Source organism: Macrotis lagotis, chromosome 1 (assembly GCF_037893015.1).
Source record: "Macrotis lagotis isolate mMagLag1 chromosome 1, bilby.v1.9.chrom.fasta, whole genome shotgun sequence".
Taxonomy (NCBI): domain Eukaryota; kingdom Metazoa; phylum Chordata; class Mammalia; order Peramelemorphia; family Peramelidae; genus Macrotis; species Macrotis lagotis.
The window spans coordinates 510,633,991-510,648,754 of NC_133658.1; the positions used below are offsets into that span (position 1 = coordinate 510,633,991).

The 14,764-nt window shown below is 35.9% G+C and overlaps 1 protein-coding gene across 2 annotated transcripts in view; it reads left to right on the forward strand.

The window, feature by feature from the left end:
• The first annotated feature begins 2,022 nt into the window (after window positions 1-2,022).
• The window catches only part of DIPK2B (divergent protein kinase domain 2B), a 36,601-nt gene continuing 23,859 nt past the window's right edge, over window positions 2,023-14,764 (forward strand). Inside the window, exons 1-3 of one of the 2 annotated variants that reach the window (XM_074214132.1) lie at window positions 2,023-2,103; window positions 2,202-2,388; window positions 8,262-8,526. In XM_074214132.1, coding sequence (XP_074070233.1) covers window positions 2,070-2,103; window positions 2,202-2,388; window positions 8,262-8,526 — 486 coding nt within the window. In that variant the 5' untranslated portion in view covers window positions 2,023-2,069. Of the gene's footprint in view, window positions 2,389-8,261; window positions 8,527-14,764 lie in introns of both variants that reach the window. The other variant, XM_074214129.1, reaches the window with a different exon arrangement.

The window sequence follows — 14,764 nt, forward strand, 5'->3', positions numbered from 1 at the left end:
CCTATGCATTGGCAATTTTTGACAAATGTTCATGTGCTGCCATGAACTATATGGGTTCTTTTGTGACTCCATTCAGAAGACTTTTGCATCTACTTTCTCTAACTAAATGACAGGATTTTAATGAGATGATGCCCTACCAAATCAACATCTCAAAACTGCAAGGAACTCAAAGTTTTCAAAATATAAAAATATAGTGATCAAAATAAGAATTATATGAAATGGGATGAAATATGCATTATCCCTGTCAATCTGTCTCCTAATGGAATTGTATTTAATTTTAGTGAGCCTCTGGAAGATGAATCTCCATCCTGAACTTTGTTGTTCAGTAATGTCTTACTCTTTTTTTTTAATTTTAGAAAGGTTTTATTTATTTTGAGTTTTACAATTTTTCCCCCAATCTTGCTTTCCTCTCCCCATTTCCCCACACACACACAGAAGGCAGTTTGCTAAGTCTTTACATAATTCCCATAGTATGCATTGATCTAAGTTGAATGTGATGATAGGGAAATCATATCCTTAAGGAAGAAACATATAGTATGTGATATAGCAGAATTACACAATAAGATAACATTTTTTTAAAACTAAAGGTAATAGTCTTTGGTCTTTGTTCAAACCCTACAATTCTTTCTCAGGATATAGATGGCATTCTCCATTACACATATCCCAAGATTATGCCTGATTGTTGCCCTGTTGGTATGAACATGTCCATTAAGGTTGATCATCACTCCCATGTTGCTGTTAGGGTGTACAATGTTCTTCTGGTTCTGCTCATATTGCTCAGCATCAGTTCATGCAAATCCTTTCAGGCTTCCCTGAATTCCCATCCCTCCTGATTTCATCACATACATATACCACAGTTTGTTAAGCCATTCCCCAACTGATGGACATTCCCTTAGTTTCCATTTCTTTGCCACCACAAACAGAGCTGCTATGAACATTTTTGTAGGGTGATGTTTTTATCCTTTAGTAATGTCTTACTCTTCATGAGTACATGAGCCATAGAGACAATGGGGTTTTCTTAGCAAGGATACTGGAGTGGTTTTCAAACATTTTCTTTTCCAGTAGATTAAGGAAAACAAATTAAGTGACTTGTCCAGGATCATGTAACTAGAAAGCTTCTGAGACTAGATTTGAACTCAGGTCTTCCTGACTTTAGGCACAAGGCTCTATCTACTAAACTATCTGACTTCTTCTTGATTCTTTATTAAACTATGAACAATAGTTACTTCATCCACCCATTCAATAGGTCAGAGAATATAACATATTTAAAAATAAAAGCCAAATTACAACCTGTCCCAGAACAATTTCTACCTGAACTAAACCAAACAAGAAGAGAGAAAAAATTTTTTGATAATCACAACAGCAATAATAATAATAATAATAATAATAATAATAATAATAATAGTATTAATAATAGCTCCCATTTCTTGCCCTGATTTGCAAAATACTTTATAAGCTTTATCTTGGTGCTATTGGTATCTTATTTCACAGATGAGGACACAGACTAGACTCAGGTTGAGTAGGTTACCTGAGGTTACTCTACCAGTAGATGAGGTTTTTAAGTGAGGTTTGAACCCATGTCTTCCTGATTACAAGACCGGGTATACCACTACACCAGATGTGACCTTTTTTTCCCCCTTTTCTCAAAATCCTTCTGATCCTGACAATGTTATGTCAGGGATAAATGATGTGGTTAAATTCAGGATTTACCTCTTTAAATCATTTTGAAATATCCTCCGGAAAATCAAGGGACATCTCTCTCTTGGAGAGCTCAGAGGGTCACAAGTCCTCCATGCATTCTTCCTGCTTCATCAGGATATCCTGCAATTTCACTTCAGACTCTGTGGATGAGCCCTGACCATTGTGTTTCCTAAGTCTGTGAAGGGGAGGGTCAGCAGAAGTCAAAGCAGTTGCACCAAGCAGAGGAAAAAGTAACTATGGAAACCTGTGTTATCAGCATCCTCCATGTATTTCCTCACCTCCTCCCCAGTCCTCCAGCCCAACCCCTTGAGAGTCAAGCTCCTTCCCACCCAAACCCCCAAGCTTAGAAACTCATCCACAGGGCTGGGATGGCATCTGATCCCTTAATTCAAGTGACTTTGGGTCAGTTCACTGATTTGTCCTAAGGTTCAGTCAGGCTAAAGCCCAGTCTCAGTAGATGGAGTCTTTGATTAGCTGTCTCTTGGGTTCTCCCTGTCTAGGTTTATTGACCCTGCTGCAGTTTGTGACCCTGAGCTGTATTTCTTCCTCCGAAGCTCCCATTGCTCCGTCGTTGGTACCCAGGGTCAAATCTAGCTACAATTTTGGCCGGACTTTCCTGGGACTTGACAAATGCAACGCCTGCATCGGGACATCCATTTGTAAGAAGTTCTTTAAAGAAGAAATCAGGTCAGAAATTCAGACAAATAATTCTGAAAGGAAAAAAAAAACCCTCTATTCCCAAGACCTTTGCTAAAGACAAAGCAGTATGGAATTTATGAGCTAGAGTTGTTTTGATCCCTTTTGATCATCATAGCAATGGTTTGGAAAATGCCGGGAACTGAGTCAGATTTCAGCTCTCAATATGATATTTAAAGTTGGGGTGGGGGTGGGGGGGTTAAATATTTCCTTTTTATAAATAGATCTGCCTTGGACAGATAGAAACACTGCTTTTGTATAGAGCCATAGTCCAGCAGGCTGAACTCACAGAAGAATTACTTCCCAAAGCCAGGATGTTTCCCATTCTGAGCTGGGGACCATAATAGTGAGAAGACCTAGCCAATGCTAACTTTCTTATTCCCAGAGCACTCACTGAAAGAATCAGGTAGATTCTGGCAGTTGGTATTCCTCCTCCTCAGGTGTTCTGAAACCCTTAAGCTCCCTGAAGCATGTAGTTCAATTTCTTCCCCAGATAAATGATCTAAGGCCTCTAGAAATTCTTGAGTAAAATTCTCTCCTTTTTTTTCTGGCTTTTTCCTACAATTAAGGTTGGATTCTTTTAGTTAATTCTGGGCAATAATGTGGACATAACCTAGGTTCCCTTTTAAAGAGATTTTAGTTGCCATAAAAAAAATCAGTTTCTATCCATACCTGTGATAAAAAATGTGCAAAGACAGATCAGGACCCAGTCCTGTCTTTGTCCATCTCTAACTGTATTTGGAAGGCTTTTCATTCCCACTGAGAATATCTGATAAATTGCTAAATGATCTTTTTATCTCAGATTCCTAGCATAGTTCCCGGTGCATTCTAGGCACTTAAATTTTTATTGATTGATTATTTTAAAGGAAAAAATATTCTGAAAATGTGGTTTAGGAAGATAGCCCAGAATCTGGAATCAAAGGATCTCAATTCATCAATCAATCAACAAGCATTCGCCAACAGCTTTGTGCAAGGAACTGGGCTAGGAAGACAAAGAATGAAAAGATTTTTTACTCATAGTGATTTAAAGCCTGATGAATATAAAATACATAAAGCATAAATGTAAAGTTAATAAATGCATACACACAAAAAAAAGTCAATTTGAAGGTTCTTCTAGCTTTCCTTCTCTGGATTTCCTCATCTCAAAAATGAAAGCTCTAAGATCTCTTTTAGATCTGACATTCTGTAATTCTATATCACCTGAAGTGTTTCCAGAGGCTGATAGAACCTGCCCAAATTTGATACTTATATATTCATATAACAGAGATAGAGGCATGCTGGTAAATGTTTAATAACAGGCTCTAAAGGGGGTGTTGATAAGTGCCAGTTTGTCTAAATTATTAACATTTACTCCTTTGCTTTCTTAAGTCTAGGCAACCAATAGTCAAATAAGAAAGCAAGAAACCAATGCTACAAATCAATTTGTAGTATCTGCTGATTTTTGACTTATTGCTTACTCACACTACAAAATTTAATAAACTCTCACTTAGCTAGTTCAGACTGACTCCAACATATCCTTAAATAGGTGTATTTGGGAGGAAAGGAGTGTTTTAGCGTTACTTCATGCTATCCTTTAACACTTCAGAGACCAGGCACTGAATGATTCCTTGGCTTTGACTTACATACTTTCCACTGAGCTTAGAATATTTTACCACACCTGTGGCAGAGGTGAGACATTCTCACTCTCAATCTCTCCCACACTACCTTGGAGTGTGAACTCTTTTTGCCAAGGTAGTTAAAGGATCTTTTTCAAAAAATTTTTTGTTTCATTTTAAACTCAAATACAAAATGAGAAAAAGAAGAAAAGGAACATTTCCAAGTATACAGCAGAACATGAGAGGATTAAATATAAAACAAAAGATTTCTTCTAAAACTGATTACCTTTCTTTAAGCTTATGTCATAAATAATACACATTTTTTGAGAAATTACCCAGGTTTTCTGGGTTACCTTCTAAGTTTTCCTTTGTTCTTTGCCGTTCAATTTTTTTTATTTCTCCCTCCCTATACCCCCAAGAAGGCTAAATTAAATATGAATATATATTTGTATATATACACATATACTTTAGACACTCATATATACATATATATGAAACCATACTATTCATCTTTCACTTTGTCAGTGCTTTCTCTGAAGGTAGTAACATTTTCCTTCATAGGTTCAAGTCTTTCCCTGTTTTTCTAAATCAATCAGCTCTTTTTCTTTTTTTATCACTTAATTTTCCATCACAATCATACATCATAGTTTGTTTAGCCATTTCCCAATTAAAGGGCATCTATCAATCTGAATAGTGTAAAATAATACCTCAAAATTATTTTAATTTGCAGTTCTCTTATTGATAATGATTTAGATTTTAGAGCATTTTTTCTAGTCTTTTATTTATTCATTGAAAAACTATCTGCTTATATCCCTTGACCATTTATTAATTGATATTATATTATATTCATATTCCAATGAATTTGACAAAGTTCTTTACATATTTGAGAAATAAGATCTTTATCTTATCTGAGAGATTGTTTATGAAAGTTCCCCTCTCCCCCCCCACACACATACTTTTCTTCTTTCCTTCTAATCTTGGCTTGGGTTTATTTATATAAGAATTTTACAATTTATTATAATTGAAATTATCCATTTTAAACTTCAACATTGCTCTCTATATTTTTCTATGTATATTATTCTCCTATCTATGAATCTGATAAGTAATATGTTCCATGATCTAGTTTTCTTGTGATATCTACTTTTATATCTAGGTCATGAATCAATTTTTACCTAATCTAGTTATATGGATTAATAAATTGGTCTATGCCCAGTTTCTGCCACGTTGCTTTCCAATTTTTCCAACAATTTTTGCCAAATAGTGAATTTTTAACCCCCAAACTTAAATCTTATAGAAAGTTACTATATAGTCCTTTGCCCCTGTGTGCTGTATATCTATTCTGTTTCACTGATCTGTCTTTCTATTTCTTAGTCAGTTAGTTTTGATATTTACTGCCTTATGCTATAGTTTAAAGTCTAGTACTAATAAATCTTTTTTCTTTATATTTTTTCCTTAATTTCTTTGAAATTTTTGCCTTTTGGTTCTTCCAAATGAATTTTACTATGCTTCTTTCCCTAACTCCATAAAATAAAGTTTTTAGTCATTTAGTAGGTATGGCATTGAATAAATAGATTAGTTGAGTAAATTACTCCTTTTTATTATGTTACTTTGCCAATCCATGAACAATAATATTTCTCCCATTATTTAAATTTGATTTTATTTGTCTAAAGAATGTATTATATTTATGTTCATGAATTTCCTGTAGACCTCTTTTGGCAGGCATACTCTCAGGTATTTTATACTGTCTTGTTATTTTACATGGCCTAAAACAATATTGAATAACATTGTTCACATATTCTTGTTTCCCTATTTTTCTCTTTTTAATTAAATGTGTTTTAGCTCTAACTTTGGCTGAGATCATGCTACTCCTGCTTTTTTTACATAATAAATTTGACTCTAGATCAAGGATCTTAAAAGCCAAACAGATTCCAATACTCAGCAGCAGGTACTGGATGAAAGCAGTATTTTACAATGAAATAAATCCTGTTTAGAGTATTGTCCTACTTACCACCATATTGGGCAAAGTCACAGAATGCTAGATTTAGAGCAAAAAAGGACCTTAGAGTTTACACCTAGCCCCTTCATTTTACTGTGGTGGCAGCAGATCTAGAAAGGCTAAGTGATGATTTGATTAGTCACTAACAGGTAATAAATACTCTTTCTACTGGACCACACTGACTCTTCTCTCTAGACTTTAGCTTCCTCATTTGTGAAATAAAAGGGTTGGACTAGAGAAGTCTTCAAAGTCCCCTATGCTTCTAAACCTATGATCCTAACATAACCTTTATACTCAGGCTTCAACTTGATTACAGGGTTACCCTTCAAAAGGCTGGGGGCAAAAACAACCCCTCTGAGTTTCTGTTTGTTCATCTGCCAAAAAAAAAAAAAAAACAAAAAAAAAAAAAACTTGTTACAGCTTGCCCTTAGAGAAGGACCAAAACATTTCCTTTTTAAAAATTTTTATTTTTGAAACTTCATTAAATATTTCCCAATTACAAGTAAAAGAATTTTTAACAGTCTTTTTTTTAATTTAACAATAATTTTAGCAATCATTTTTTGAGTTCCAAATCCCATCCCTCCCTCTTCCTTGAGAAGGCAAGCATTTTGCTTTCAATTATATGAATGAGATCAAACTAGACATACTTCCACATTAACTATGATGCAAAAGAAAATATAAGCAAAATAAACCAATAAAAATGAAGAATTTTTTTAAAGTATGCTTCAATTTGCATTCAGAATTCAATGGTTCTCTCTCTCTGACATGAACAAAATATTTCCAAGAATTTAGACCTTAGAGATCATCTAGTTCAACCCTTTTTTTTCTCATATAGATGAGCCCACGTAGATTGTGACATATTCAAAGTCACAGAAGTGGTAATTGTAGAGTAAGACTTGAACTCAGGTCTTCTCATTTCCAATTCATTTTGAGTCCCATTATATGACACTGCCTCTCTCTACACTTTCTAATCCTGGATGTTTGTGGTCTGATATATAACCTTGAGCAAATCATTTCATTTCTTTGGAATTTATCTTCCTCATCTATCAAATGAAGGGGATTGGATTAGATCAGCAGTTCTCAAACATTTTGGCCTCAGGATCCCTTTACATTCTTCATACTATGAGCTTTTGTTTATGTGAGCTATTTTATTTACAAATAAAGATGATAAACATGTTCATATAAAAAAATACAAAAATACTTTTTTTCCAAAATAAAAAATTAATGAGAATGGGTTTTTATATATATTATGTATGTATATATATAAATTACATTTTACCTTTTTTTTGCAAATCTCTAATTTCTGATTTAATAAAAAAAATCTGTTTTCTCATATCTACTTTTGCATTCAGTCCTTTGCAATATGTTGTTTTGGTTTGCTTGGGCCTCACAGAGGCCCAATATATTCAGAAAAGGATTGCATCTTATTACTATTATGAAAATAGTTTTAATATCTTAGACCCCCTGAAAGGGTCTCTGTAACCCCAGGGTCTGCGGACCACACTTTGAAAATCTCTATCCCCTCTATTTCAATTTGACATTTTAACATCCTAGGATTCTGTGACCAGTGTCTTAAAATCTGTTCAAGATAGAATAATTTTGTTTCTATCATACCCTTTTCTCTTCCAGTTTTTGCTGCCCCATTTAGAGACTTACCTGACAACATAAGATACCTCTACCCTTTTCCCTCAACTCACTTCAAAAAGCTCAAGATTTCAAGGAAATGAAAAATAACCCTTCTTCACAGAGGTCTTAGGGACTCTAGAGATGAAGGACTTTATTGATTAGAGCAGGAAGGGACCTTTACAATCTCTGGACCATTTTACAGAAAAGGAAGCTGGGGTCAAGAGAGGTGAAGTTATTTATCCAAGGTTTTACAGCTGGTGAGTGGTAGAGTCAGGATTCAGTCCAGTTCCTCTGACTTCAAATTCAGAGGAGAGCAGATAAAGTTTCATTCTACCCTGTATCCTCTTCCTTTCACCTTCCTCTTTCCTTCAGTTTATTTGGTTTTGGGTAGGCTTATTTTAATCTAGGATTAATCCTGCCTCTTATAGCATCAAGCTTCCAAACTAATGTGATGGTGGACAAACCTCTTGAGAGGGGATTCAACTAGCTAGTCCCTAGGGTCCCTTCTAGCTCTCTCTCATTCTAAAACTTAAAAAGGATAATGTTGCCCCTCCACCCCCACATCCTCACCTCCCCCCACTATACACATTCATGTGTAGCTCTTCATTCAATTGTCTGGTCCTAAAAAGAAAATTCTTTTTTTGCAGGTTTGACAACTGGCTTGCTTCCCACCTCAAACTCCCTCCTGATTACGTCTCTACTTACCCTGCAAACTACTCAGATGATTCCAAAAGCTGGCGCCCAGTGGAGATTTCCAGGCTAATAAGTAAATACCAAAATGAACTTTCTGATAGGAGAATCTGTGCCTCAGCTTCTGGTTCAAAGAACTGCAGCATTGAAAGAGTCCTGAGGAAAACAGAAAGAGTTCAAAAGTGGCTGAAGGCAAAGCGCCTCACTCCAGATCTGGTGCAGGTAAGGGAGAAGCTAAATACACGCATTCTATGAATTATATAAATACATGCATTCTAATGTCCAAGGTACATGCTAAAGAAACCCTCTTTTTATGATATCCCTGAGGTTGTCTTGTGCCACAGTTTGGGTATGTGTCAGCGAATTCTTGGGCCAGAAATGTTGTCCATCTGAATCATCCAATGAGCATTTATTAAGTACTAACTATATGCACTCTGCTAAGTGGTAGGGATAAAAAGAAAGGTAGAAAGTAGCCCCTGACCTCAAGGAACTCTCAATGTAATGAAGGAAAGCATTGGAATAAGAGCACTAGAGAAAGACTTTCAATAGAAGATGGGATTTTATCTGAAATTTGAAAAAAAACAGGGAACTCAAGAGATGGTGATGGGGAAGGAAAACTTTCTAGGCATGGTAGATAGAGAAAATTCCTGGAGTAGAGTAAGTATATTTATTCATCTATATACAGTACATGGAACTTCTCATGTAAACATCTAAAACACATGAACATGTGCTCTGTCTCTGTCTCTCTTCTCTGTCTCCGTCTCTGTCTTTGTCTCTGTCTCTCTGTCTCAGTCTCTCTAGCTCTCTATGTCTCTGCCTGTCTTTCTTCTTTCTCTGTCTCTCTCTTCTCTTTCACTCTCCTCTATGTGTGTATTTATCTCTGTCTCTTTGTCTCTTCTCTCTTCTCTATCTCTATCTGTGTGTGTGTCTCCCCTAACTTAGAAGATATTGGTTCTACCTCTATCATTGTTGGCTATCAGCCTCTTAGAGGCAAGTATAGGTAGTACAGAAAAAGGTTCTGCCTAGAATCTAGAAGACTTGAATTCAAACCCCACTTCAGACACTTAATAGTTGTGTGATGTTGAGCAAATCACATACTCTCTTTTCCTCAGTTTCCTCAACTATAAAACAGAACTGATAATAACACCTTCTTTCCAGGGTTGTTATGAGAATCAAATGACAGAATATTTATAAAAATTCCTTAGTCTCAGTGCCTGGAATAATAAGTGTTGTTATTCTGTGTATCTAAGGCAATGGCCCCTAAATTGGGAATTATAAAATGACCCCAAAGCAGGGAGGAAGATCAGCTAAAGAAAGGGTGAGAAATTCCCACCCTCTCCAAAATTCTCCCAATCTTAAGGAGGATTAGCTGGAAATTTTCTCCAGGGTATCAGCATTCAGAGAAGAGGAGAATAAAATTTAAAATAAAAAAATTCTAATGATTTTTTACTTGTTATATTTACATGTAGTCAGAACTTTTTTACATTTTTAACTTGCTATATTTACATTCAGTCAACACAATTTTCACTCTTCCATCAGTAGAAACAACTAAATTTAACACCTAGTTAACAAGAATAATTAAACTAGAAAACTACCAGATGGCCAAATTGAACTTCTGCTGGTCTGCCCCAATTCTTGACCATTACTCCAACCCCCAAGGCTCTCCAAAGTCACTGTCTGACCTCTACCACTCACACCCCTCACTCTAGATTTTCAAAATTTATTGCTTACATGGGTAACCAACCTTCAGAGTTCTACACTCTACTAAATTCCCTTTCCATTCAGTTAAATTGATTTTTCATGAAAGAAATACAAGTAATTAAGATGAATTCAGTTGAATGGGAGGAAATAGGAGCATCATCCCAATGATGGAGAGGGCTCAGAACAGTGGTCTCATGAGAGATGAGAAGACTTCTGTTCAAATTCTCCCTTTAACACTTACTGACTGTGTGACCTTATGCAAATCAGAGAAGGAGCAAAATTGCACTGAAAAAGGGAGAATTCTCATCCAGCAATTTCCTCTACCTGTGAAATTAGAAGCCTAGTCTGTATTATTTTTACAGTATGAATTTCAAACTTGTTATGAAGATAAACTTCTTTTGCTACTTTCTTGGGCACCAGAATTGCTGTATATAGCTTTCAATACTGCTTTAACTTGTGACAATAGTCCTGGATGAAAAGACCTCCAGACACAGGTCCAGAGCTTTTCTTCTCATCAAAATTTACCTCTTCTGTTCTACTCTCTGAGGGACTATCTGGCTAAAGTGAAAAATTAATTCATACTAATGGCTGGCAATTATTTAGCTGTCGTTCCTAAGAGGGAGACAGAGAGAAAGAAAGATACCCAGAAAGAGAAAGAGACAGAGACAAAAAAAATAGAGAGAAACAGAGACAGAGAGAAAAAGATGGAGACAGACAAATAGAGAGAGACAGGAAGAGACAGTGAGACAATAAAGATACAAAAACAGATAGTCACAGAGGAAGAGGAGAATTTGTGTATAGTTAGATATCTGATTATGTATATATATATATTATATATATATATAAATATATAGCTATATCTTGGTAGATAGAGATATATCTCTATATAAGCATCTATATATAGATATGTCCATATATAAATATCTAGATTTAAACACAAAGATATGAATATGTCTACACACATACATATGATACTTTAATATATACGCCAAATCAATAGTTCTCAAATTTTTGTTACTTCATTCTCCTAAAAATTGAGAATCCCCCTCCCCAGAGAGCTTATTTATGTAAGTTATATACCTCAATATTTGCCATATTAGATATTTAAATATATTAGTAGTATTATAATAAAAAAAAGTTTTGACCCTACAGATTCCAAGAAAGGGTTTCAAGGGCTCCCAGGTTTCCCTGGACCACCTTGAGAATTGCTACCCTAAATTAAAGGAATAAATTTTGGTGGGAATTTTGAAAGTTAGGGAAGTTTCCAAGACAACTGGACAATTTTCTCCCCAATCACATCATGTGGCTAGCTGCTAGTATTAGCCTTAGGGATCCTTTCCAGTAAACACCAGGGAAATTCTGAAGCTGCTCTTCCTTATGTCTTCCTGAGCCACATTCTTTTAGTTCCCCAGAAATGGGCTGTCCCCCAGGCCCGAGCCCTTTTGCCAGGGTGTACCCCAAGATCCAGGGGCTTTGCTCATTAATCCATCTTTAGAGGACTGGTAAGAAACCCCAGGCAGTGGAGAGAGAAAAGGAAAAAAACAAAAAAATGAAAAGAAGTGGCGGGGAAGGGGGATAGGATATATCTGTGCAGCCCCTCAAATGAGTAGACTGTCAACTGACTGTCAATTCTGCTTATTAAGAAATAAAGCTAACTTGGAAGAAAGCTTCCATCCCCATCATCAGAGGCCTAGTTTGAATTAGAGAGACTGCCTTTTTACCCTTTCCAGGAGTAGAATACTGTTTTGTTTTGTTTTGTTGTTTTTAAACCAAGGATGGCTTTCTTTCAAGTAAATGGGACACGTGCCCACCTCCTGAGCCAGAAGCAAAATACAGCCAGGGTGACTGCCAAGGAGAGGAGGGGATCAGGAACTAAAAATCAAGGGAGAAAAACAAACAAAAATATGAAACATCATTTGAAGTGTGCTAGTAAAAATGGGCATCATTCCCCCCCTTCCCCTATCACCACCACCACTATATCTAAAAGGGTTATGTCATAATGACTAAATAGCCTGGAGAAAAAAATGCTAACCAACACCCATAACCACAACTTGGTCCAGTTCTTGCAGAATCAGTAAAAAAAAAAGTAAAGATTTCCTCTCCAGTGATCCCAACTGCAGAGGGTCTTTGATTCCATCTACCAGTGATCAGACAGGGGAAGCAATATTTCTTAATCTTGTTTTCTCTTCCCTTCCCCTAAACAACACAGAGAATTGTTTCTTCCCTCCAACACTGACAGCTCCTGGGCTGTCAGAGCCTCTGCACCCACAGGGTGGCAGTATGGAGTTTTTCAAGCTATACACCAAAGATGCCATTATTTCTATTTCACACAACACGTTTCTTTTTTTTAAGTGGATGGAATATGGAAAATAATTAAATTAACCAAAAAGTAAATTTGTTGTTGAATTTAAATACAAGTTTATGAGCAAATATTATGCCATTTAGATGTAAAAGATAAATTACTTTTCATTCATTAGGGAGAGGGGACTTGGGTTGGCCAGGAAGGTCCCAGTGATTTTGTGGATGAAAGGGACTTAGAAATTTTCTGTTCCTTGCAGATATGGTATTCGCCCAGCAGCTAATAGTCTTAGAAAGCCTTAGAAAGTTGCCAGGACTCTAAGATGTTAAGAGACTTGCCTCAGGTCACAGAGTTAGTTAAGTTTCCAAGACAGAAATATAATCCAGATCTACTTGAGTCCAAGGTTAACCATCTATCTGCTGGGTTGTGCTCCCTCTCTCATTCATTTTTATTTCTTCTCAATTTAAGAGTTTGCTTTTCAGAAAATAATGATTTTTAGACAGGCAACATCACCTAATGGGTAGAGATCCAGCTTTGAAGTTAGAAAGACTTTGTTTAAATTTTGCTAAATACATGCTAGCTCATTGACCAAGGACAAATTCCTTAATATTTAGAGTCCCCAGACAATTCACTAAGACTCTTTAGAAATTACAGAGGAATCAAATTCCGTTTTAAAATGCTAGGCATTTTAAAAGACTATGTTGTCCTTTAATAAAAGGGCGGGGGAATATCTAAAATTGTTTAGCTTTTTTGGTCATTTTTCAAACTTTTCAATTATTTTTACCTATAGGACTAAGATGAAATGGCCCTAGTGTTGGAAAGGAATAGTAAGAAACAGCTAAAATATTGTTTCAGAAAGCATATTTGACAAAATTCTCTCTTGGTCAAATTATTTATTCTAGGCAGAAACATTCCACAAGAAAAGGAACTACAATGAAAATTCTGTAAGGATGTGTGTCTGTAAAGCTATGCTACAGGTTTTTCATTTGAACCTATAGAACCAGGCTCTTTGATTTGTAGTCACATTTCACATACACAACTCCAACTTAATTTTGAATTGGAATCACAGTATTATTTTAAATTTTTATTTATTTTAGGCAATGGGGTTAAGTGACTTGCCCAAGGTCTCACGGCTTGGCAATTATTTAGTATCTGAGGTCACATTTGAACTCAGGTCCTCCTAACTCCAGGGTCCGTGCTCTATCCACTGTGCCACCTAGACGCCCATCACAGCATTTTTAAAGAGCTAAAACTATTGAAAACCTTCGCTTGGTCAGTGTCATTTCTCTAAAGGGGTTGAAAGTGTTGCCCATTTGTTTTATGTGTCAGGCCACAAAATAATAGAAATTAGAGCTCATCTAGTTCCTAAAATTGATGCCTAAATTGTATTTGATAGAGCTTTAGAAAAGAAAGAAGACAATGACAAACTTTGAGAATTTGAAGTGGGCAGGAAAGGAGAGGAGAAGGAGGTGAAGTGAGGTCTGAAGGGAAGACAGAATAAGACATGCCACTATCTATTATTTTCATCATAATAATGGCAATTTATATCAATAGAAAGCTTTATGGTTTACAAAGGATTTCCCTTGCAACAACTCTTTTAGACAGTGCAAATATTCTTCCTATTTGATGGAAAAAAAACCTACTCATAATCACACAGCCCAAACCTCTTGTCTCCCTAATGATCGACACTCTACAGTAACAATGCTTCCAGTACAACCAGCTCTTCTCTCAAAATGTTTTACATACTACTTGATTATTTAACCTTTCCATTAGAGTAGGTAGGAAGTCGATTCATTTACACCAGCCTAAAATAGTGGGCAGAGGGCTAGATTTGCAGTCAGGAAGAACCAGGTTCCTATCCCGCCTCTGACATTTACTGTGAGACAACTCACAACTTTCCCAAGACTGGAAATTCCCATTAACTATTCTGGGAATAAATCAACAGGCACAAAGAGATTATGGATTGAATGAAAGTTGCCTTCTTCAGGTCACAGTCATTCTTTCTACTGGATCATATTTGGATTTTGAAACTATTTCAAGTGATATCAATTATCCTGAAAGGGCTTTCTATATCCCTCCCACACAAAACTAAACATTGCACTATTCAAGTAATTCCCTTGCATTAAGGCATCACTTCCAGAATCAATCAGCAAGCCTACTATGTGTCAGTATTGGGCTATGAATACTAGAGATATAAATAAATTGTTGACAAGCAATAGCTGTCTGGCTTAGATTGATACAATTAAGTCATTAACCTTACTAACCTCACAGGGGTATTGTACTTTATAAGCCTTAAAACATTGAATAAATAGAAGCTTTTATTACTATCTCTATTCAATAGAGATTAGTTTCCCAGGTTACTTAGCAACAATTATCCTTGTTAAATAAATGAGGCAGCTGTGAAGTAGCAGCAGATAGAGCACTGGTCCAATTAAGAAGACTTAGGTTCCAATCTAACCT